General features: G+C 40.8%; 1 protein-coding gene across 1 annotated transcript; it reads left to right on the forward strand.

Annotated features, from left to right (window-relative positions):
- The first annotated feature begins 10,775 nt into the window (after nt 1–10,775).
- Nucleotides 10,776–24,121, forward strand: LOC139464406 (calpain-1 catalytic subunit-like). The gene is made up of 11 exons (XM_071245936.1): nt 10,776–10,851; nt 13,097–13,368; nt 14,135–14,266; nt 15,822–16,024; nt 16,572–16,752; nt 17,358–17,423; nt 18,107–18,195; nt 18,550–18,719; nt 18,956–19,051; nt 21,725–21,822; nt 22,284–24,121. Exons 2-11 carry the CDS (start codon nt 13,117–13,119, stop codon nt 22,467–22,469), a joined length of 1,473 nt encoding a protein of 490 aa, XP_071102037.1. The 5' UTR covers nt 10,776–10,851; nt 13,097–13,116; the 3' UTR covers nt 22,470–24,121.
- The last annotated feature ends 1,826 nt before the right edge of the window (nt 24,122–25,947 follow it).

Consider the following 25,947-nt stretch of genomic DNA (forward strand, 5'->3'; position numbering starts at 1 on the left):
TGGTTTGGGCGACAGTATCTGATTCCCGGACGTTATATTAACTGGCGTTGTCTATGACAATGACACTGACGTTGTTTAAAATGGACAATAGCTGAAGTTCCAACCAGTCTATGAACACATCACCTCCTATAATTTCCTTATGAAATTATCCAGTTTTCTTTTTCGCCTCGAAAACTAGCACACATCCATTAATAAGCCCCATATGCATATCATGGGTTGCAGCGTGCACAGCAATGACACGATTACCTTTACCTGATGGTCTGTGGATGGTTTTTGCCGATATCTGCCGATAACCACATGTAGTCAGTGGAATGATTCATCAAGGTAAATTATCTGGACGCCCTGACTGTGATAGTTATGAATAGTTCGCAGATAATGATAGACAGGATGGAATATTTTCCCCTGAAAAGTGCTGGGTCATCGCCAGACGCAGTGCATCTTCCCGAGGCAAGGGAGTTAACTGACTATAAAAGTCCAGTTTCCACCCTTGGCGAATTAAGGCTGGTATTATGGAATTACATTTTGGCTGGATTAACGAGTCTATGCATAGTCCAATCAAAATCGCGCACCGAAATCGAAATCTGGTTCGTAAACTGTCAAGCAGATTTCGGTCGATTGCAGGATTTGCAAAGCATGTGCACCGCTAACTCGTTGTCAACAGATATTTTCTAAATCTTTTCATGTTTTTAATCAAGGTGCTCACGTGATTTGATGCATTTTGCGATGTAATACCCGTTTTGTCACAATATAGATCTTGATTATCGATCAGATTGTCTTGACTGGGCGCCGCCGTTTGGTTTGAAACAAATGCAAGTGATACGAGATATGGAATCTGATTGGTCCATAGGAGAGGCATAGACGGGACATAACTCGTAATAGCCACTGGTGGCGCTCCGATCGAGCCCAGGATTTCCAACCTAGTTCGGCAAGGGTGGAAACTGGACTTTTAAAGCCAGTTAACTCTCTTGCCTCGGGAAGATGGGCGCAGTGTATCGAAATCCCATCTCTTGGAGGGCAATAGTTAGTGCAGTTAACATTAATTGTATCTTGAAATTCCTTCCAAATTCTACTACAAGTCAGGATTACCTTCTGCTCATAAAGCTCGTACACTATACGCCTTACCACCCTGTATCAAAGCTGTCGAATATCCTTTTACGTCCTAGTTTTGTTTTTGAGACCACCCCTGTACCTGTTTTGTTTTATTTACGAGGGGCTTCCAATAAGTTTTACAACTTCAATATAAGACCTAGTCGCAGAATATCTTTTGCACTTATCTTTCGATATATTCTTCATTCATCTCAATACACTTATTCCATTTGTCCTTCAAGCTTTTAGTGCCACTTTTATAGAAATCCGCAGATTGGCCCTCTAACCACGCCTCTGTGGCAGCCTTTATGTCCTCGCCATCCTGGAAGCGTCTTCCACGTAGGGCAGATTTCATTTTCCGGAACAGGAAATAGTCACTTGGGGCTAAGTCTGGGCTGTACAGTCAAATCACCTACCCTACAGTTAGGTCGATCGGTAGTTTCTCGATATTTCAATAACAACAGTCTGTGAAAAAATATAATCCTTTATTAACAGTCAAAGCAGTTTTCTAGCATTTCCGACAGTACTTTAGTGGTATTAAAAGCTTGAAGGACAAATGGAATAAGTGTATTGAGGTGAATGAAGATTATATTGAAAAATAAAAGTGCAAAAGATATTCTGCGACTTGGTCTCATGTTGAAGTAGCAAAACTTATTGAACGCCCCTCGTATCATACCTTAGACTTGATGGTATGGATTGAAAACCATATAGCCTGGGCAGTTCGGTAATTCAACCAATCTAAATTAATAAACGTTTTCCCTCAATCTATCTAAAGTGTAAAGAACTTGTATACATTTCCAAATACAGGCTCCATATCGTGTGCCATGGTTATGGCTGAGCAAGTGTAATGTAATATGCATCATGGGAGCAATGATAACAAAACAAACGCAGCATCATTTTGTCATTTTTGAAGATGCACATCCAGAATTTTCTCAAAATGATTTTTGTTTGTGGATTTGATGTTTTATGAAGACTACATTGTTATGATTGAACAATGCCATTTAGAAAGTGGTCAAATGTAACAAATGTTATATTTGGGAAAACACTTTCTTTGAAAAGTACAGACTACCAGTTTTCGGACTTTCATTTTTGTGGAAGCCTCGGTGCCTGAGTGGGTTAGATCGCTGACTTTGTGTGCTGGCGATTAGGTGCCTCACTCTGGCAAGTGTGGGTTCGAATCCCGGACGGGACTCAACCCCCCAAAAATACGAGAATCTGTACTTTACTAAGAAAGTGTTATCCCAAATATAACATTAGTTACATTGTTATCATTATAATGGAGTCAAGTGCGCATATTTCTATAGTCCGTTTCAGACTGCCATCATAGATATAAACTTCCTGTTTTCGTTCGAATTTGCCTTCTGTAAACTTGTCGATAGGACTCCTTGTGACTGAAATACTTCAAACCACAGGTAGGGCGATCAGTAGTTACTCGATATTTCAATAACAACAGTCGGTGAAAAATTATATCCTTTTTTAACAGGCAAAAAGCAGTTTTCTAATATTTCCGACAGTACTCGATCAGTGCCCCTATAAAACATAAGCCAATGCAACTGACATGTTTGACAAAAGAACAACTCGGACAGCTGGCGCTATAAATAGTTTTCCGGGAAATCCCTGTTGAAGCGAAAGTCAATAGCACAAAACCAGCACTGATATAACATCAACACTTTGATACGCCTTTGCTGCTTTTGGAAGGAAACTCGAAGTCAGGTGAGACAGTACGAATGTTAAATTGTTTACAATATTTGTTTTTCCTAAACACGCGAAATCGCGTGACACCAGTGTCCGTGATATATGTAAAATATCGTAGTTCACTTGGTCACTCATGCCTGGCCTCGAGAAAGCAGGCACTTTTAATCTTAATTTAAAATTTTAATCAAAACACTTACTTAAGTGTTGTAATGTAATGTTTGTACTTATATAATGGATAAAATGTTATTTAAGGTTAGGTTTATTAGTTTTATTGATTTCATTATCGCGGTGTTTATATAAATAAAAGAAATATTTCAAATCCTATTCCGTGATAGTTATCACCAACGTTTTACATTCTCCCTCAACCGTAATCTACTGCAGGCCTCTACATACTCAGTTATTGTGGTATCTAATTCTGGTTTCAATATTCTACAACGAGTGTCGTGGCATTTACAATTGATTTGTTTAATTACATGAACCGGTTTTAGTTTCACGAAAACGGTTTCGGTTTGTTTGTGGGTTCTTAAAAAACATTAATTCCGACCATATTAGCTACACGGGGACATATTACATATCTCACCAAGGCCATCTGTTATAATTAGTTCACCTGGGAAATTCCTGGAAAACCGAAATCGAGAAAAGTCGTTAAAACGTTATTTGACCAAGCAACGGCTGGGACTGCTGTCAACAATAATGCTATAAATAGTTTACTGTGAAATCCATGCATGATAGCGTAAACACTGAAATATTAACTATTTAGTAACTTAATTAACTAAGTGTTTTTTCAGTGATTTCCAACCTTAATAAAATTATTTCACTGATAATGATTCTTTGTTTGTTTGTTGTCAACACCGCACTCAGCAATATTCCAGCTATATGGCGGCGGTCTGTAAATAGTCGAGTATGGACCAGACAATCCAGTGATTGACGTCATGAGCATCGATCTACACAATCGGGATACGATGACATGCATCGACCCGCCACTCAGCCCCTTTGGGGGTCAGCCCCACCATTTGTACAATTTTAAATCCTCACCACCAGAGAATGCTTCCAACCAAATATGGTTGATATCTATCTCTTAGTCCCAGAGAAGAAGGCGTTTAAAGCATTATAGCCACCTAGAGATGCTTCCAGTCAAATTTCGTTAATTTTTCAATTAGTGGTTCAGAAAAAAGTCGTTTGAAAGACTTACGGACGTAGGACGACGCCCCCTCAGCCCCGTGGACGTTGGTGACCAGGTGAACTAATAATAGAGACTAGATCTGACAATCCAGTGATTGACATCATGAGCATCGATCTACGCAATCTACACTATCCCGTTAGATGCCTTTTACGACAAGCATAATCGCCTTTCACGGCAAGCATAGTTTGCTGAAGACCTATGCTACCCCGGATTTTCACAGGTACTATTCCTGCAATATCACGGCGGGCGACACAAGAAATGTATTCATAGATCTAAAATGAAACAGATGAGGCTGTTTCACTGGTCATTTATCTTTCTAGTTCAGGGAGGTAAATCAGTGGAGTGAGTGAATATGGTTTTACGCCGCTTTCAGCAGTATTCCAGCAATATCACGGCGGGGAACACAAGTAATGGACTTCACACATTGTACCCATGGGGTGAATTGAACCCGGCTCTTCGGCGCGACGAGCGAACGCTTTAACCACTTTGCTGCCACATCTTGCAGTACGTTTAATAAACACTGTTCTGAAATGCTGCTATTCTCAATGACATTGTTTTATGACCACTATTCCTCTTTGTTATCATTTGCGATCCTCAGTCATTCCTAACTTGGCTTAAACATAATGCTTGTCTTCGCCACTGCATAAGAAATTGATTTCAGTTGGAACTATATTGGCTACTGTCACTGTCCGACTGACACATCACTTACCCTGTGACGAAATAAATATCAATGCGTGCATTCCAGGAAAACTCGCAATGTTTCGGTAATGTTTGTGAGAGAGGGAAAGCGATTTTGAAGCACAGAATTAAAGAATGACATTATATGATAAAGAGGTTATCACGCTCGCTAAATACAGTGTTTATTCCTAATGCAGGATTTTTACCATTCCCAAACACACTCGCGTGATAACCTCTATATATTTGCGTTGAAACATGATGGAATAGTTAAGAGCTATGAGTATTGGAAGAATGCGGTTTTGGAATCCAGAAGTATTTGTTGTTCTTCAGATGATTTCTTGAGGTAGCATTTATCTCCACTGATGACGTATATGAATCTGTACTTTTGAGTGTTGTGTTATGTCTTGCCACGAACCCGTTACACTTAGCCAAGATAGGCACAACAGGGTTGAGCTCACAATGTCTGACTGGCCTACGTAAGACAACGTGCCCGTGTTGTGCCGCCAACACATATATCCTGTACTTTACAGGGTTGTTATTCAGCCGAATTTTCTCCATGAGTTGAACTTTCGTTTCATATGGTCTGAAGTCGACAATGTCATATATTCCTGTATGGTTGCCTTCAGATTATCCATGGTTTGGGCGACAGTATCTGATTCCCGGACGTTAGATTAACTGGCGTTTTCTATGACAATGACATTGACGTTGTTTAAAATGGACAATAGCTGAAGTTCCAACCAGTCTATGAACACATCACCTCCTATAATTTCCTTATGAAATTTACCAGTTTTCTTTTTCGCCTCGAAAACTAGCAGACATCCATCAATAAGCCCCATATGCATATTATGGGTTGCAGCGTGCACAGCAATGACACGATTACCTTTACCTGATGGTCTATGGATGTTTTTTGCCGAAATCTGCCGATAACCACATGTTGTCAGTGGAATGATTCATTAAGGTAAATTATCTGGACGCCCTGACTGTGATAGTTATGAATGGTTCGGAGATAATGATAGACAGGATGGAATATTTTCCCCTGAAAAGTGCTGGGTCATCGCCAGGCGCAGTGCATCTTCCCGAGGCAAGGGAGTTAACTGACTATAAAAGTCCAGTTTCCACCCTTGGCGAATTAAGGCTGGTATTATGGAATTACATTTTGGCTGGACTAACGAGTCTATGCATAGTCCAATCAAAATCGCGCACCGAAATCGAAATCTGGTTCGTAAACTGTCAAGCAGATTTTGGTCGATTGCAGGATTTGCAAAGCATGTGCACCGCTAACTCGTTGTCAACAGATATTTTCTAAATCTTTTCATGTTTTTAATCAAGGTGCTCACGTGATTTGATGCATTTTGCTATGTAAGACCCGTTTTATCACAATATAGATCTTGATTATCGATCAGATTGTCTTGACTGGGCGCCGCCGTTTGGTTTGAAACAAATGCAAGTGATACGAGATATGGAATCTGATTGGTCCATAGGAGAGTCATAGACGGGACGTAACTCGTAATAGCCACTGGTGGCGCTCCGATCGAGCCCAGGAATTCCAACCTAGTTCGGCAAGGGTGGAAACTGGACTTTTAAAGCCAGTTAACTCTCTTGCCTCGGGAAGTTTGGCGCAGTGTATCGAAATCCCATCTCTTGGAGGGCAATAGTTAGTGCAGTTAACATTAATTGTATCTTGAAATTCCTTCCAAATTCTACTACAAGTCAGGATTACCTTCTGCTCATAGAGCTCGTACACTATACGCCTTACCACCCTGTATCAAAGCTGTCGAATATCCTTTTACGTCCTAGTTTTGTTTTTGAGACCACCCCTGTACCTGTTTTGTTTTATTTACGAGGGGCTTTCAATAAGTTTTACAACTTCAATATAAAACCAAGTCGCAGAATATATTTTGCACTTATCTTTCGATATATTCTTCATTCATCTCAATACACTTATTCCATTTGTCCTTCAAGCTTTTAGTGCCACTTTTATAGAAATCCGCAGATTGGCCCTATATCCACGCCTCTGTGGCAGCCTTTATGTCCTCGCCATCCTGGAAGCGTCTTCCACGTAGGGCAGATTTCATTTTCCGGAACAGGAAATAGTCACTTGGGGCTAAGTCTGGGCTGTACAGTTAAATCACCTACCCTACAGTTAGGTCGATCGGTAGTTTCTCGATATTTCAATAACAACAGTCTGTGAAAAAATATAATCCTTTATTAACAGGCAAAGCAGTTTTCTAGCATTTCCGACAGTACTTTAGTGGTATTAAAAGCTTGAAGGACAAATGGAATAAGTGTATTGAGGTGAATGAAGATTATATTGAAAAATAAAAGTGCAAAAGATATTCTGCGACTTGGTCTCATGTTGAAGTAGCAAAACTTATTGAACGCCCCTCGTATCATACCGTAGACTTGATGGTATGGATTGAAAACCATATAGCCTGGGCAGTTCGGTAATTCAACCAATCTAAATTAATAAACGTTTTCCCTCAATCTATCTAAAGTGTAAAGAACTTGTATACATTTCCAAATACAGGCTCAATATCGTGTGCCATGGTTATGGCTGAGCAAGTGTAATGTAATATGCATCATGGGAGCAATGTCAATAAACAAACGCAGCATCATTTGTCATTTTTGAAGATGTACATCCAGAATTTTCTCAAAATGATTTTTGTTTGTGGATTTGATGTTTTATGAAGACTACATTGTTATGAATGAACAATGCCATTTAGAAAGTGGTCAAATGTAACAAATGATATATTTGGGATAACACTTTCTTTGAAAAGTACAGGCTACCATTTGTCGGACTTTCATTTTTGTGGAAGCCTCGGTGCCTGAGTGGGTTAGATCGCTGACTTTGTGTGCTGGCGATTAGGTGCCTCACTCTGGCAAGTGTGGGTTCGAATCCCGGACGGGACTCAACCCCCCAAAAATACGAGAATCTGTACTTTACTAAGAAAGTGTTATCCCAAATATAACATTTGTTACATTGTTATCATTGTAAAGGAGTCAAGTGCGCATATTTTCTATAGTCCGTTTCAGACTGCCATCATTGGACTTAGAAAAAATATAAACTTCCTGTTTTTGTTAGAATTTGCCTTCTGTAAACTTGGAATTTTTTGTAAGGAGTAAATAACCGCACAGATGCCAGAACAGTCTGGCAAAAAAAACACGCCATTAGTAGGCTTAAAACATCACAAAAACACCACCCAACATAAACAACTCAACCAACCCTACCGAAAAGGCAAATAACCTAGCAAAACACTTCTCGGCCATAAGCAGCAACAATAACTTCAGCGAAAAATTCCAACAAAAACTTAAAGCAGAAGCCAAACCTACCAAAGAACCAAATTATGATAACCTCGAAATAAACCAACCTTACTCAATGGAAGAACTCCTGTACGTACTCCAAAATAGGAAAAAAGGAAGTGCCCCAGGACTAGACCTAACATCCTACCAAATAATCACCCCCCCCCCCCCCCCCCCCCCCAAACTACTCCAGGCACTACTTAAATTATATAACCTAATCTATCAAAACGGACAGGTACCAACTCCCTGGAAACAGGCACTAGTCATCCCAATCCCTAAACCCGATAAACCAACTAATCAGGCTAATTCTTATAGACCAATATCCCTAACCTCAAACCTATGTAAAGTAATGGAATCTATGGCCAAAAATAGACTACAGCACTACTTAACTCAAAATAACATCGTAAAACCAAACCAAAGCGGCTTCACTCCTGGCCGCTCAACCTTAGATAATCTCGCCCGACTAGAACAGGACATTAAGACAGGACAACTCAACAAACAATACACAACAGGCATCTTTCTGGACTTCTCCAAAGCATTCGACATGGTTTGGCACAACGGGCTAATACAAAAACTTAAAAAAATAGGACTAAAAGGACAAATAATAAACTACATCAAGGACTTTCTAAACGATCGTAAAATAACAGTGGGTATAGACCATACACTATCGGACCAGTGTCCCCTAGAAAATGGCACTCCCCAGGGCAGTATCCTCAGCCCCACACTCTTTAATATAATGAAAAATGATCTCTTCGAGAGCTTATCCCCTAAATTAAACACATCCAAATTCGCAGATGACGGAGCCCTCTGGATCCGCACTAAAAGTATCAAAATATCCCAATATCTACTCGAAAAATCCCTAAACAAAATACAGCAATGGGCTGACAAATGGGGCTTCTCCCTAAACTCGGAAAAAACAACAGGAATAGTATTCAAACACAAAAACATGAAACCGGCCACCCCTAATCTTCAGCTAAACAACAAACCAATCAAATTCCAAAAACAAACTAAATTCCTAGGCCTAATTTTCGATCAACATCTCTCATGGGATGCTCACGTAAAATACCTAACTACTAAATGCAGCAAAGACTTAAACACACTAAGATGTCTCATTGGCTCCAACTGGGGGGCCTCTAAAGATACCCTCTTCTCACTATACATTTCACTAATTAGATCTAAACTAGACTACGGCTGTGCCATCTACGATACTCTGAACCAAACTCTAACCCCAAAACTAGACTCAATACAATATCAGGCTCTTAGATTAGTCACACGTACCCAACATGGCACCTCTCTCACTTCACTCCAGGCCCTAACAGGAGAAATGCCACTAAATCTACGCAGACAACACTTAACCTTAAACTTCTGGGCCGCGTCCCAATCAAACCCCCTCAACCAAAAACTTAAAAAACCAAAAAATCCGACCTCAAAACTAAGCTCTAACTAGGAAACACCTTCTACTTACACCAATATCCCAACGAATAACCAACTACCTAAACAAACACCAAACAAACAATCTAAAACAAAACTGCAAACAATCAAATATATTTACCCAAAAACTCAAAATCCCCAAAATAGACATATCTCTAGCCAACTCAATAAATAAACAAACCGACCCAAACATAGCTAAAACCACTACACTAGCATACATACACGAAAATTGGCCAAATTGGTGTCACATCTACACAGACGGATTCTCTGATCCGATCTCCAGCCACACAGGTTTCGGAGTCCACATCGCACAACCAACCAGAAATACACAATCCTTTCGACTCCCAACAACCAATCTATCTTTAGAGCAGAGCTAATGGGCATGACCTCAGCCCTCCATAACCAGCAATCTTAAAAACTTAAAAAAAATCCTAATACTCACAGACTCACTAAGTGGACTGCAGGCCCTCCAAAATAAAAACACCAAAAACCGCCCCAAACTCATAAACCAAATACTAAAAAGCGCAAACAACTTAACAGAGGCAGGCAAACAAATAGTATTCATCTGGATCCCCGCCCACGTAGGAATATACGGCAACGAAAACGCCGACAAGGCTGCTAAACAATCCCTCAAAATCCCTGAAATAAGCTTAATGCTACCCATATCTAGACCAGAGATCAAAAGTATCAACAAACTAAGTTCTCAAAAAACCCTTAACCAAACCCAAAACCCTTCATCCATCCAAAAAAATCGATAGAATAATTACTAACCTCCAAACAGGACACACCAACCTAAATAGCCACCTCAAAAAAATTAAAAAAACACGCAACAGGAAAGTGCCCACACTGCAAACACCTAGAAACCCCAGAACACGCACTCATACACTGCATCCACTACCAAACACACCGAGCTACACTACAAACAACCCCCAATCTAAATAAGGTTCTTACTCTAGAAGCAATCCTAAACCCATAAAATAAGATAGAAAAATTTAAAGCCCTAGGCGTATGCTTAATTAAAACAGACCTAATTAAGCGCATCTAATTCCCAACAAACTACTAAAACAAACCACATAAACCAACAATCACACCTTAATAATCTCCCTTAGTCCGCCCACCATACCCCCTTGGCATCTATTCCAAATCTAAAAAATTCTAAACTTTTCTATATGAGCAACCACTAAATTCTCCCACTGGGTTGCCAATTTTCTTTTCCCTTTTCGGAAATACACTAAATGGCCCGGCCGGGCCCGTGTGCGAAATACGCTAGAGTCGGAAAGCGCACGTAAAATCTCCAATGTTACTAAGTAAGTAAGTACTGACATGTTTGACAAAAGAACAACTCGGACAGCTGGCGCTATAAATAGTTTTCCGGGAAATTTCTGTTGAAGCGAAAGTCAATAGCACAAACCCCGCACTGATATAACATCAACACTTTGATACGCCTTTGCTGCTTTTGGAAGGAAACTCGAAGGCAGGTGAGACAGTACGAATGTTAAATTGTTTACAATATTTGTTTTTCCTAAACACGCGAAATCGCGTGACACCAGTGTCCGTGATATATGTAAAATATCGTAGTTCACTTGGTCACTCATGCCTGGCCTCGAGAAAGCAGGCACTTTTAATCTTAATTTAAAATTTTAATCAAAACACTTACTTAAGTGTTGTAATGTAATGTATGTACTTATATAATGGATAAAATGTTATTTAAGGTTAGGTTTATTAGTTTTATTGATTTCATTATCGCGGTGTTTAAATAAATAAAAGAAATATTTCAAATCCTATTCCGTGATAGTTATCACCAACGTTTTACATTCTCCCTCAACCGTAATCTACTGCAGGCCTCTACATACTCAGTTATTGTGGTATCTAATTCTGTATATTCAGTTATTGTGGTATCTAATTCTGGTTTCAATATTCTACAACGAGTGTCGTGGCACTTACAATTGATTTGATTAATTACATGAACCGGTTTTAGTTTCTCGAAAACGGTTTCGGTTTGTTAGTGGATTCTCATAAAACATTATTTCCGACCACGGGGACATATTACATATCTGACCAATGAACGACAGGGACTGCTGTCAAGGCCATCTGTTATAAATAGATTACCTGGGAAATTCCTGGAAAACCGAAATCGAGAAAAGTCGTTAATTAATAAAACGTTATTTGACCAAGGAACGGCTGGGATTGCTGTCAACAGCCATGCTATGAATAGTTTACTGGGAAATCCATATTCCACATTGAATTATCAAAATATTTCCGAATACATTCATTACAATTCTCAACAATGGTAGCGTAAACATTGAAGTATACACTCCTGAAGTGCTTTGTCAGTGATTTCAAACCATGACATAATGTTTCACTGATAATGATTGTTTGTTGTCAAGGCCGCACTCAGCAATATCCCAGCTATGTGACGGCGTCCTGTAAATAATCGAGTGTGGACCAGACAATCCAGTGATTGACGTCATGAGCATCGATCTGCGATGACATGCATCAACAAAGTCAGCGAGTCTGACCCGTTAGCCGCCTCTAACGACAATCATTGATTGCTGAAGATCAATTCTTACCCGGAAATTCATGGGTCATGTGCTTATGAATCATTGTCAAATAGTGAGCGTATCTTGCCCAGCCAGTAACACGACATTCGTTAATAGCACCAAACCAATTAAAATCACATGATGAAAAGTTAGGGTCCCGGGATAATACGACGTGAAAGGATTTTCAAGTCAACTGACACTGAATGTGCCACTCAGTATTCTAATGTGCATGGGCAACTGTTCTTAAATAAAAGTTCAACGCCAGAGAATAATCAGCCTGTTTTTCAGTGATCCATTCATATAATTGGACCCGTGAAGATTCCGGGGTAGAATAGGTCTTCAGCAACCCATGCTTGCCGTAAAAGGTGACTATGCTTGTCGTTTTTTGTTTGTTGTTTAACGCCGCACCCAGCAATATTCCAGCTACATGACGGCGGTCTGTAAATAATCGAGTCTGGACCAGACAATCCAGTGATTTACATCATGTGCATCGATCCACGCAATTGGGATACGATGACATGCATCAACCAAGTCAGCGAGCCTGACCACCCAATCCCGTTAGTCGCCTTTTACGACAAGCATAATCGTAAAAGGAGACTAACGGGATCGGGTGACATGCATCAACCAAGTCAGCAAGCCAGACCACCCAATCCCGTTAGTCGCCTTTTACGACAAGCATAATCGTAAAAGGCGACTAACGGGATCGGGTGGTCAGGCTCGCTGACTTGGTTGATGCATGTCATCTATCCCAATTGCGTGGATCCAAACTCATGAAATTAATCACTGGTATGTCTGGTCCAGACTCGATTATTTACAGACCGCAGTCATATAGCTAGAATATTGCTGAGTGCGGCGTTAAACAACAAACCAACCAAACCAACCAAGTTTGTTTCATTAGTCGCAAAGTGAAATGTTTTCAAATAATGTGTGAGGAGTGAGTATGTTTTTTCATAGCTCTAAATAATATTCCAGAAAATGGTTTCATTCATTGTACCCATGTGCTGAACCCAGCTCTTCAGCGCGACGAGCGAACGCTTTAACCACATATCCTGCAATCCTGGTATTCTCTATGCCATTGTGTTGTGACCACTATTCCCCTTTGTTAACATGTGCGATCCACAGTCATACCTAGCTTGGCTTACTTGTGTGTATCTGTCGACTTAACTGTATAATGTCATTACAGTGTGCGCAATCTGACGAAAGATGGCATATTCATCATCGCATAGAGAGATGTCCTGTGCCTTTGGTAGGATGGCAATTCAGGACGGCTATTCTGAAGACCCAGAAGGATCAGGGTTGATGTACGCTACTTCAGATTTGAGGACCAAACAGCAGCGTTTTAGGCAAAGTCGCCCACGCATGAGCCGTGGGCAGATGTGGACGGATGAAGAATTTGTTCCAAGCGAAGCAGTAAGAGACTGTACTACCCGGAAGATAGTGTGGAGAAGGCCAGATGTACGTTAATTTTATTATTAGTACAACATGTACAGCGAAAAGGGACAGCTATTTGGAAACATAGTTGAATGTTTCTCGCGGACTGCAGTCGCATGGCAAAAGTATTGCTGTGCGGAGTCCAGCCATATGACGGCGGTTTGTTTACAAATAATATAGTCTCGACCAGACTATCCAGTGATTGACATCATGAACATCGATCCACGCAATTGGGATACGATGACATGCATCAACCAAGTCAGCGAGCCTGACCACCCGATTCCTTTTCGTCGCCTTTTACAGCAAGCATGGGTTGCTGAAGACCCACTCTACTCCGTATATTTACGGGTCTTACATCACATAGACATGTTTGCATTGATGAAGGAACTGTTTAAAAAAGCGGGGCTTATCACCAATAGGGGCGGTCGGGTAGCCTAGTGGTAAAAGCGTTCGCTCGTCACGCCGAAGGCCCGGGTTCGATTCCCGACATGGGTACAATGTGTGAAGCCCATTTCTGGTGTCCCCGCCGTGATGTTGCTGGAATATTGCTAAAAGCGGCGTAAAACCATACTCACTCACTCACTCACTATCACCAATATGTCGGAACATGTTTTCTATAAGATAACATTGGGTCATTGAATCATGGACGTCATTGTTGCAGACAATATGGTTGTTTCAATATTTACCAACATGAGGAAACTGAACCATGGGTAGTAATGGTACAGCATTGTACGTAAACATATAGGCACGTAAACTATGTGACGTATCCAAGCTGGTTTTATCATTTCAGGAATTTCTCAGTAATCCGCAACTTTTTGTTGGTGGTGCTGAACGGTATGACGTCCAGCAAGAAGGGTTTGGGACGTGCTGGTTCCTATCCATGTTAGCAAATCTTGCTGACAAGCCGCGCCTGTTAAAGAAGGTATGTGTAGTGTAACAGTACACACAAACAACACCATTCCCGTGCTCGTTGGTTTCACCGAAGTGGTAAACGTCTGATACCTGCATCACTTCGGGCTTTCCTCCCACATGAAGCTAACACGCCGTGATGTTGGTTTGTTGGTTTGTTGTTTAACGCCACACTCAGCAATATTCCAGCTATATGACGGCGGTCTGTAAATAATCGAGTCTGGACCAGACAATCCAGTGATTAATGTCATGAGCATCGATCCACGCAATTGGGATCGATGACATGCATCAACCAAGTCAGCGAGCCTGACAACCCGATCCCGTTAGTCGCCTTTTACGACAAGCTTAGTCGCCTTTTAAGGCAAGCATGGGTTGCTGAAGACCTATTCTACCCCGGATCTTCTCATGTCACTTTCAACTAACTGTCTCTATTCACAAACACCTGTTCACTGAGCGTAAGTGCGGACTTTGCAATCGCAAGGGATTCACATTATTCAAGCGTAAATCTGAAAGATCCCTTTTCCTATGTAAACGGGCATCAAATTCTCAGTTACTTGAAAGAGATTGGTCTGTATAATAAATATTCAAATATGTATAAATTAAATTTGGTGTGATGCTATTATCAACTGACATTATTGAAGGCTCTGTCCAGGGCGCTGAAGTACAGTAAACATATTGTCCCCCTGTGTGACACGTAATCCTATCATAACCGATGTAACTTTCACCAACCAGTGTTTTAAGCCAACCCATTGCGGGGTATATTTTTAATATTGGCTAGCATTGTGCACAACAATCAGTAGCTAAAGTGATGACGTAATTTCTGCTGGCGTATCACGCAGGAAGCCGAGGTACTGTAAGTCCCCATGATCCCCAGCGAGGTGACCTAGCTTTGGTTACTGGTGGCCTATGAACCTGTGTTTTAAACTGTATAAATAATATTGTCATGCCCAAATACGTTTGAAATTTTTTTTTTCAATTATAACCTTGCATCTATGACTCATTTCGGAATATATCAACTTGGTCTCGTCACTATGTGGCTGGAATAATGCCGATGCGACGTTAAATTTTAACTCACTCACTCACATGTCGTAATAATTCTCGTAAGATGTTGATTCGCTTTCAGGAAGCTTATAATTTATCAAGGGAGTCAGTCGTAAAATATCCGTTGGTTGTACTGATTGAAACCGCTGTAATATATCTTCATTGATACATATACGTGGCACATTAAATAGTCAACAATTAAACATCCTTGATGGGATATGAATGTATAATTTGCGGGCGTATTTCCTCTTTTGCACTCATTTAGGATATGAATATTAAGAAGTTTGCGCATCTGTAAAAGACATCTTCCATTATGTATTCACAACACTCTCACTTGGGTGTTTTGGATAGTCAAAATAATGTTAATTATAATCATGTCAAACAGGCAGATACGAAACATCATCATTCATCTATAACACAATCTGGTTCATCAGACGCCCTTGCGTTGAAATCCCTCAACTAGAAATCAATAAAGACTGAGCCATTCCGACTGATGGGTCTATGTACATAATATTCTTGCGTTTAAGGTGATCAATGCTAAATCATACGCACCTGGAACTGACGGAATCTGCTGCTGCAAGCTGTGGAAGTTTGGAGAATGGGAGGACATTTATATCGATGACTATCTGCCCCTGTATCGTTCGAAAGACGGCCTTCAGTTCTATGGCGCCATGTCCTGGACAGACTCTAACGAATTGTGGGTCTCCTTTTTGGAAAAGGCTCTAGCGAAGTACGCACGTCCCAGATGAGACACCCAATGCCACCTGCTTGTAGATTGTAGAACATGTGAAATGAACAGGATAACTATTACCTATTACTCTACCACATTTAATTTGCTAACTTTATGGACGAATGCACTGACAGTCATTTTAATTTTTTTATCCTGACGCCAAATATGCCTGTCACACGTCCAACTATAGAAGTCGAGAGTTTTGTCTTCACACAAAGCTAAAGATTAATTATTAATTTCAATTATTATTCTGATTTGGTGTTGTTTCTCTGTCTGTTGTTAACGCAGGGAAAATTCAGCCTAATGACGGCGGTGTGTAAATAATCCGGAGATTGATATCATGAGCATCGATCTACGCAATTGGGATACGATGATATGATTCGGACAAGTCAGCTGGCCTGGCCATCCGATCCCGTTAGTTTCCTCTTTCGACAAGCATGGGTGTCTTTAGGCCATTTCTAACCAGGATCTTCACCCTTCTTACCTAGATCTTGTCTCTTCAAAAAGACGGAGTACGTCTAATAAATATATACATTTTATTGTTTAGGATGTACGGGTCGTACTGTGTTGTCAGCGGAGGTGGCTTGCCGAGCGAGGCCTACCTTGCCCTGACGGGAGGTGTTGCCGAGACGGTCCTGCTTACAGGGTACACATCCAGTCCCCACAGCCTGTTCCAACGACTTGACAAGGCGCTAAAGACTGGCGCAATGGTGACATGTGGTATTCTTGTAAGTAGTATTTTTTCTATGTTTCTCCTTTGGTGTCAAAAACGCCATAATCTGACAACATACCAGAGATAATTGATAAGTTCCGATTGACAAGGTTTTGTGGATAAACATCAAATAATGTGCACATCAAAAGATTTCACTCTTTCGCAATTCCTTCGATATGAGAAGCTCAGAACTTATAACGATTCTGACCATGAGATCAAAACAGCTGGGATATTGTGTGTACATCGTTTGTATAATACCCAGCAGGCAAACTATACATACAAATACACAAAGTCCCTACAGCACAGACCCGTGAAGATTCCGGGGTAGAATAGGTCTTCAGCAACCCATGCTTGCCGTAAAAGGTGACTATGCTTCGGGATCGGGTGGTCAGGCTCGCTGACTTGGTTGAAGCATGTCATCTATCCCAATTGCGTGGATCGATGCTTATGATATTAATCACGATTATTTACAGACCGCCGTCATATAGCTGGAATATTGCTGTGTGCGGCGTTAAACAACAAACCAACCAACCAACCCTACAGCACATGTTAGTTCATTGTTGTATCCTTTACCTTGTATGTTCCTGTTAGATGTCTCCAGTGACTATCTGTCTGTTTCAGGAAGAATACAGCGGTGACCTTGGCCTAATGGGACCACATGCGTATTCTCTGAATCGAACAGTCGAGGTAAAGTAAGCCTATTTTGGAGTACACCATTATGACATGTGTATACCATTATGATATATCCATAAAAAGTTCGATTTTGGTATTTTCACATTTCTTATTGGTCCGAGTTTATAACTGTGACTCTCTGTTTTCTTTTGTCATGAACATTGTTAACATCAAATGAAGCAACAGAAACCTTTATTGGCTGTAGAGGCCCGTATTCTACACGTTTAGCCGTACATGCTTGATCCCCACGGCTCTATGGACTAAGTATTAAAAAAACAGACGGACTTTGATAAGGTACAGCTTATGATTATGATTCCTCCCAGTACATTTGACTACTGAGCGTGTCGTAAAAGGCGACTAACGGGATCGGGTGGTCAGGCTCGCTGACTTGGTTGATGCATGTCATTGATCCCAATTGCTTGGATCGATCCTCATGATATTAATCACTGGATTGTCTGGTCCAGACTCGATTATTTACAGACCGCCGTCACATAGCTGGAATATTGCTGGGTGTGGCGTTAAACAACAAACAAACAAACCAACTAACTTAAAAGGTAAAACTATGCTGGTCTTCCTCATCACCTCCAGTACCAGATACGATAGGAATAAGGGCAGGACTTATAATATTTGATCAGGTAAGATGTTAACAGACGAAGGGTACCGTTTCTGTGGTGATGTTTTGTAAGTCTGAAATGCAGGTGACGAGTTTCGACGGGGAAGTTGTCCGTCTGATCAGAATAAGAAATCCACATGGAACAAACGAGTGGAAAGGAAAATGGAGTGACAGGTAAGTCTGTTTCGTGTCTTAAACAGATGCCAATCTTTCATAGGGCATTTTGTAGTTCATTAAACATTTTGGGCACGGGTGGCCTCAATAACCTATGATGGTGAATTCGAGTCCGGTTCGCCCTGAATGATTCGCCCTGAATGATTCGCCCTGATCCATTCCTCCTGCTTTATTCATACGTAATAATGTTTATTGTCTTGCTGCACCTTTCACCCGCATTTTAAATGTGGAGAGTAGCGTGCCATATAAATTGCTTTAATATTTGTAAACTTGTTAGAAAAGGGCATTGATGATTAATGTGTTATTTTATGTTTCTGAATATATTTAGTATAGTATACGACTTTGGTGTTGCAGGAGCCGTGAGTGGCAGACTTTGGCCAAAGGAATTCGAAGGAAATTGCGCAGAGACAGAGACGATGGAGAGTTCTGGATGAGTTTGGAAGACTTCATGTCAAATTTCACGCAAACAACAATTTGTTCCCTTACTCCTGATTTTGACAAAGATGGACAATCCGACCCATTAAGTGAGTAGCCCTACCAGTGTTTATTCCAATAGTTCCGGGATTAACGTAAATATTTGTATCCAGATAAATACACGACACAATTCAATCGTAATAGAGAAAACAGAAATTCTGTACATTAGTGTTCATTGTAGCAGTTGTAGGACGCAGGCGCATGTGGATAAGAATCCGCAACATATTTGGATTGTTCTCTTTCTTAAAATTGCCAATCATATCGAAGTTCTTTGTATTTGTTTAAGACTATGTGCGGAGGATGTTTGGAGAGTGGGGACGAAAAATGGAAATCACCATTCCAGGGATCTGTCGGAAGCCGATGTTTTCAGAGAAGTATAGAGGTTGTTGATCATTTTCCTATCAGCTGAAATCATGAACATTGTTCTGAGTGAAAGCCTTAACATACGTTGAAACCAGACTATGTTGATTGTAATGGTTTCATGCAATGTGACCATTTAAAAAACCATCAGTACTAATGTACATTATTGTATGATCAGATTATATCAACGTAACGTAAACAATAACGTAAACATAACACTGTTATTGTTTCCATAATATTCATGACATTGCGCTTTTCCGGTTACTCAGTGTATTGTTACATGTTCCATCATGGTACGCGTATCTTGCGCCTACACACCTTCTTTGTGGGAGTAACGTCATGATCACCCACATCGAATTTCTGTCGTTTGTGAGCTTGAACTGAACAACCAATCAAAAGGATTCTTCTTAACAAGAGTTTGGCATAAATCTAAATTCAAAATAGTGGCGTCGTTCGAGCGAACCCTCGACATATAAGTATGGGAACACTCACATATTTGTACCATACCATATGTAGGTAACATATCGAGCACTGGACATCCTGTGCCTAATAATCCAAAATGATTTTTAACTGGCCAACACTTTTGGGAGACTAATATACAGGTTTTGGTTCAAATTTGGCAAATGTCAAAGACAGGATAAAGAGGAAAGCATCACCAAAACGCAACAATGTACATGCTTTCCATGGTGTCTGTGGGTATGCTGCACACAAGGGTATAAAGGATGACACTGCTGAATCCAATCTCATTAAAATCAGATCTTAGTTCTCGCTACCGCTAAACAAAGATCTGAAGACATCCAATTACGGGTCACGTCAGACCGACCTTGCGGGAACTTTGACCGACCAATGGAATGACCAATCAGAAGGCAGCTTTCTCGTGCTTTACGGTACTAATTTCAAATTGGCAATTAAGCTTCGAAACGTATTTTGACAAATTCGCGATTACAAATTTGAAACCTGAACAAAAGAACATTCTGGAATGGCTAATAGATGGTCTAGATTGTACGGATACAGTCGTTAAACCCGTAACTATCGTTCGGAGTTAAAGTTTTCGAGGCTGTATGATCAGAAATCACATCCCTACTGTCACTTTCATAATCTGGTAAGCGATGTTCTGATTAGTCTGATGAAAGGTCGTTCTGACGTGACCCGTTATGGGATGTTCTCAGATCTTTGTTTAGCGGTAGCTGCTGAATCTTGTCATTGCATTAGTTTTACCACCGTGGCGCTAAGACGACCATTAAGCCATGTTGACAGAAGAAGGGTTATCGCATGGCTACAATATGGAATAGCCATTAAAAAATTTGCCAGACGGCTCCAAAAGGCACCATCTGTTGTCCATCGTCTGTGGCACAGGAACGGGACCCATGTTAACGACCTCATTCAGGCAGACCAAGATCACCCACTAGAGTTGAGGTCTGTTATGTCATTCTCACATCTTTACGCCAAAGGATCACAACAGCAGGAGCATAGCGACTTCAAGTTACAGCATCCACGCATACGAATGTCAGTGCACAGACAACCAGATACCGTCTCAGAGGTGCTGGTATCACCTCTAGGCGTCCAGGTGTAAGACCACCTCTACTGGCACGTCACAGAACCTCACGTCTTGCATGGCGTCGAGCTCATCTCCCCTGGAATAGGCAGTAGTGGTCGCAAGTTTTATTACAGACCAGTCGCGTTTTTGCATGCAGTTCAATGATTTTTGTGTAAGAGTGTTTCGCCATAGAGAAGAACGGTTTCAAGATACCACAGTCAGGGAACGGGACCGGTTTGGTGGTGGCTTTGTGATGACATCGGGAGGCTTCGGATCACAGAACCCCACTTTATCATGTCAGTGGAAATCTGACAGGTATTCACTATAGGGACGGGATTCTTAGGCCAGTTGTTCTCCCTGCTTTGACTGCTATTGGACGTAGTGCCACACACCTTGATGATAATGCTTGGCCTTACAGGGCCTGTGTGGTTTATGACTTCATCAGGGATCACCAGAACGCAGTTGCATGCCTATTCGCCAGAGCTGGCACTGATGGAACACCCGTGGGACGTACTGGGGCGACTGGGGCAAATCACCCTCCTCTTGTCAACCTGCATCCACTCGTTGCCACTTTAACTACTCTGTGAGACAGCGGTGCAGAGATTGTGTCCAATCCAGGAATCGTCATATACGTTATTGACACACTTCTTGTGACTTTATAAAATTACATTACTGGTCTTGAAAGCAATTATATCTAGGTGACTTTGTTCACATATGTGGTCGTCATTGGATGAATCATTTTAAAATCATAATTTCTGTCGATTGTATTTGCCTTTTTGTACCGTAGTTAAAACCTGGGTGTTCCCTTACATGATTAAATGAGCTTTTGTTAACAAAATTGTTACTACGAATGAGAATGAACTTCTAGCTGGATAAAAATGTATTCTTGAGTCTTAAGCCAGTGAGAAGAAAGTCCTGCTGCTACCAAGATTTTCCATGTGTATTCAAGACTGACACAATAACATGAGTCGAGAACCAATCTGATGTAATGTCATTGGATGGCCAGTTCTAGTGTTATGTCATCCCAACTGGAGTCAGGAAAAACCTTTGGTTGCGAATGGGTCCTGGGTATTTAGCAGAATGGAATGGATATAGAGTACGTTTGTTATTCGAGGATGGATAACAGTTTATTTTACCTGTAACGTTTTATACTGTCAGGCCTAACACCGGAGGGATCCATCCCAATAGTGGTTCAAATCATACAGAAAGAAGTCGACAGGAGCTTCTACTGCGACATCGGCTGTAGCTTATCAGACGTAAGTTTGAGGCGAAAAATACTGGGCAGACGATGATTTGCACATGGATTCATTAACTTAACATAGTCCTCGCTTAATGTCGAGTCAACTGATATTAGATCAAACATTATGTATATGAGTGAGAATGGTTTTACGCCGCCCTTAAGCAATATACCAGTAATATCACGGCGGGGGACACCAGAAATGTGCTTCACATATTGTACCCATGTCGGGAATCGAACCCGGGTCTTCGGCGTGACAAACGAACGCTTTACCCACTATACTACCCGACCGGCCCTATATGTATATGAACATAAACATCACCTGTATTATTATCAATTTATCACATTGCACGAACCTGTTATAAAACTGAAGACAGATTTTCTGGCTTTGAACTTAGGATATTGCTAAATTATCCATGCAACAAACACGATGTTCCAATATATGTCACAATCAAAAGCATGGTACGGTCTTTATTACAGGCGAATGGCAGACGTATTCCTGACATTGAGCGAAAGCCGACACACGCTGCTGAACTCCAGCGAGTGTTCCGGTACATCCTGCCACCAGGCAGGTACACTCTCCAGCCCTCCACAGCTAGAGTGGCAACCAACAGGGAGTTCCTTGTACGAGTGTTCTCTCCCTGTCCAGTCTTTTCAAACAAGTAAAATGTGTCCATCTGTACATCACTAGTCACTTGCCAATAGAATCGACACCGAAGTGTCGCTACAGTGTACATTCGTGAAGAGAGATCATCCACAATATATGATATATTTTAAATTAATTATTTTTAACATCGGAGAAATCATGCATGTTTCCACCTCGGGTACACCACTAGCAGGACATAAGTAGTACATTGTACATGTCGTGAGGTTTGGGTCAACCAGGTACATATATAATGAACTTCTTAAACGAATTTTACTTCTGTTCAAAAACACCTGTTATATCAAAATTTTATTTGAAATGTGGAGCCTGTTGTTTTTATTTCTTTTCTTCTCAAGTGTTTGTCAGCAGATAGTGACGATTGACAGAAAAGATTCCCAGAAACTGATTAAAGCATCTGGTCAAGAACAAACAATGCACAACCCGTTACGGAAATGATCATGATGAATGTTCGAGGGGAAGTTAACACAAAACTAAAACATATATCCTTCTATTTTTTCGCGAAACAAAAGATTACATGTAACGAAAAGTTAACTTCATGAATTTAATAATGCATTAATTCAATGTTTTTTTGTAATATTTGAATCGCTCTACAGTGTACTGAAACATCGTTACACTCAAGTTGTCTCAATCGTTACAGGCGACATGCAAGGTCTCAAGGAATGACGCGTTGTCAGATTTCAGCAGCTGGTCATATTGTCCCCATATCATTAACAAATAACGTGTGCAGGTGTCGTGGTGAATAATAATACAAAGGGACATAACTCCTAGATTATTTTGCGTTTGAAAACAATCAGCAAGTAGACAAGGTTCACAAGGTACCTATCCTGCCCCTAGGACGACCTGGGTGCCATGACCCGTGAAGATTTCAGGGTAGAATAGGTCTTCAGCAACCCATGCTTTCCGTAAAAGGTGACTATGCTTGTCGTAAAAGGTCACTAACGGGATCGGGTGGTCAGGCTCGCTGACGTGGTTGATTCATGTCATCGATCCCAATTGCGCGGATCGATGCTTATGACATTAATCACTGGATTGTCTGGTCCAGACTCGATTATTTACAGACCGCCGTCATATAGCTGGAATATTGCTGAGTGCGGCGGCGTTAAACAACAAACAAAACATCGTTTGTACTCGCCATTGAACAACCGGAGGATCAGAACATGTTTATAACTGATGTTATTGTCCCCGAGAAAAACAACGAAATGTGTATGTGTTTTTCATGTCAAATGATTATTTTTATACACAATTGTAGTGCATTATATTCGCTTAGCTATTGCAGTGTGTATTGTTCATTATATTCCTTAGCAATAACAGTTTGTGTAGTTTATCATTCTCGTTTAGCTATTTCTGTGTCTGTGACCCGTGAAGATCCGGGATAGAATAGGTCATCAACGACCCATGTTTGCCGTAAAAGGCGACTATGCTTGTCGTAAGAGGCGACTAACGGGACCGGGTGGTTAGGCACCCTGACTTGGTTGATGCATGTCATCGGTCCCAACTGCGTTTATCGATGCTCATGATGTCAATCACTGGATTGTCTGGCCCAGACTCGATTATTTACAGACTGCCGTCATATAGCTGTAATATTGCTGAGTGCGGCGTTAAACAAAAACAAACAAACCCAAAAATAATGTGTATGTTGTTCATGGTATTCCTTATCAATGTTCATTGTGTTCGTTTAGCTATTACTGTTTATGTAGTTCATTAAATTCCTTGGCAAATAACAGTTCGTGTTGTTCATAATATTATTTTACCTTGTACATCTTGTGAACAGATATTACCTTTAATTAGTAAAAACGGAAGAGATTATTTGGGAATAGTTATTACATTAAAATAATATCACATTCCTTCGTACATATGATTGCATCAGTTCGATGTCGCTGCTTACAGTGTCACACTCTGAATTGTCTTTCGCTGGAGTGTTTACTGGCTGCCCTCTTGTGGCCAGAGTGTTGCTGAGTGCGGTGAAGGTCAGCAGACAAGCAATTATTTTTCTACTGAACTGTATTGTCTGTACTGGCATTGGTTCCTGGCGTGCCCAAGGGACGCAACTCTGTACCTTAGACGACTGGGCCACCCGTGCTTATCGGCAAGTTAAGAGTGTTTTTGGTGCACACAAATTCCAAATAAAGGGTGACCCTTTCATTTCTCCATATATTTGAGACCGTAGTGTCTTGAAGGAACAGCGCTAGGGATAAGGAAGGACAATATCGGCATCACTGTTAACCGGAACTTTTAATACACAGCATATAAACAATACAACATCAAATACACATGGCATGGAATACCAGCCTTCACACCACAAACACAACGATGGTCAACTTTCGGGCGTTTCCTCCGGGCGGCACATGCTGCTCGAGGTACACAAGACAACCTGAATATCTACACTACGTTGGACATTTTACACAGCTACACAAAGTTAACATCTATTGCAATTCCTCATTGAACTGGACTGTGCGGAGTAATAGATCAATAGGGATTGGCTTAAAATAATAGAGCATCTGCTGACTTAAGACGCTCCTTAAGATTGTAAGAAAACATGGATGTCATTGTCGGTCCAATAGTCAACTTTATCTTAATGTCGAGCAATGTTCAGTAGCTCCAGCCTTTGGTGTCAACATTTTACATTTTCGCGAACACCTGGTATCATCACTGTTTGATAGTGATTCATAAACACATGCTCATGATATAGTCGGAATCGTACAATGGACTCGTTGAAATTGTTTATGGAATTTTGTTTGTTATATAACAATTGGTAGATTGACAAATCAGCGCATCCATATATCAGATGACGCTGACACGAACGTAACTGAAAGAATACCACACAAATACAAATGTAAGGAATATGTCAAGATACAGGTGACCTATGCTAGCAAAGTAAATAGAAGCAGTTCCATAATTGGATATACACACGTATGCATTTCTTACGTCGACACATTTTGCAGCTGAAATGTTTGTTACTAAGAAAATTGGAATCCCAATATGACTGCCAGAAGGCCTTGTATTTTAACGAAAATAGTTTCAAAAATCTTCTCCTAAAGTTTAGAGAGCCAGAAACCGGACAGTTGAGGGGTGAAATGATCACCATATGTAGTGCGAGGCAACATTCGCCATAAACATCTTCTCGTTTACTACTGGATCAGTGAAACTGAAGTGTCAAACGATTGTTCCCACCAATACGTGAATGAATTTGGTTCAAGGGGTTCGAATCCGAATTTCAATGGCCGCCACTGTCGATTGTTTTCAAATGTAATGACATTTGGTACCGTAGTATTTCTTAACATGTGCATTCATGGTTTTATTGAGATTTTTTATGGTCATGAGGAACCACTAGAGCAATACCGATGAAACTACACACGTTTATGTCCGCGAATGACGTCGCTTGAATTTGTACAAGAGGTTGGCCTCAACTGAAGCAGCCATTATGAAAAGGTTATTTATAGCCACTACTCTGTACGTTTGCGGCAGTGGGTCTTAACACAT

Source organism: Haliotis cracherodii, unplaced genomic scaffold, assembly GCF_022045235.1.
Source record: "Haliotis cracherodii isolate W230 unplaced genomic scaffold, xgHalCrac1.p SCAF_17, whole genome shotgun sequence".
Lineage (NCBI taxonomy): Eukaryota > Metazoa > Mollusca > Gastropoda > Lepetellida > Haliotidae > Haliotis > Haliotis cracherodii.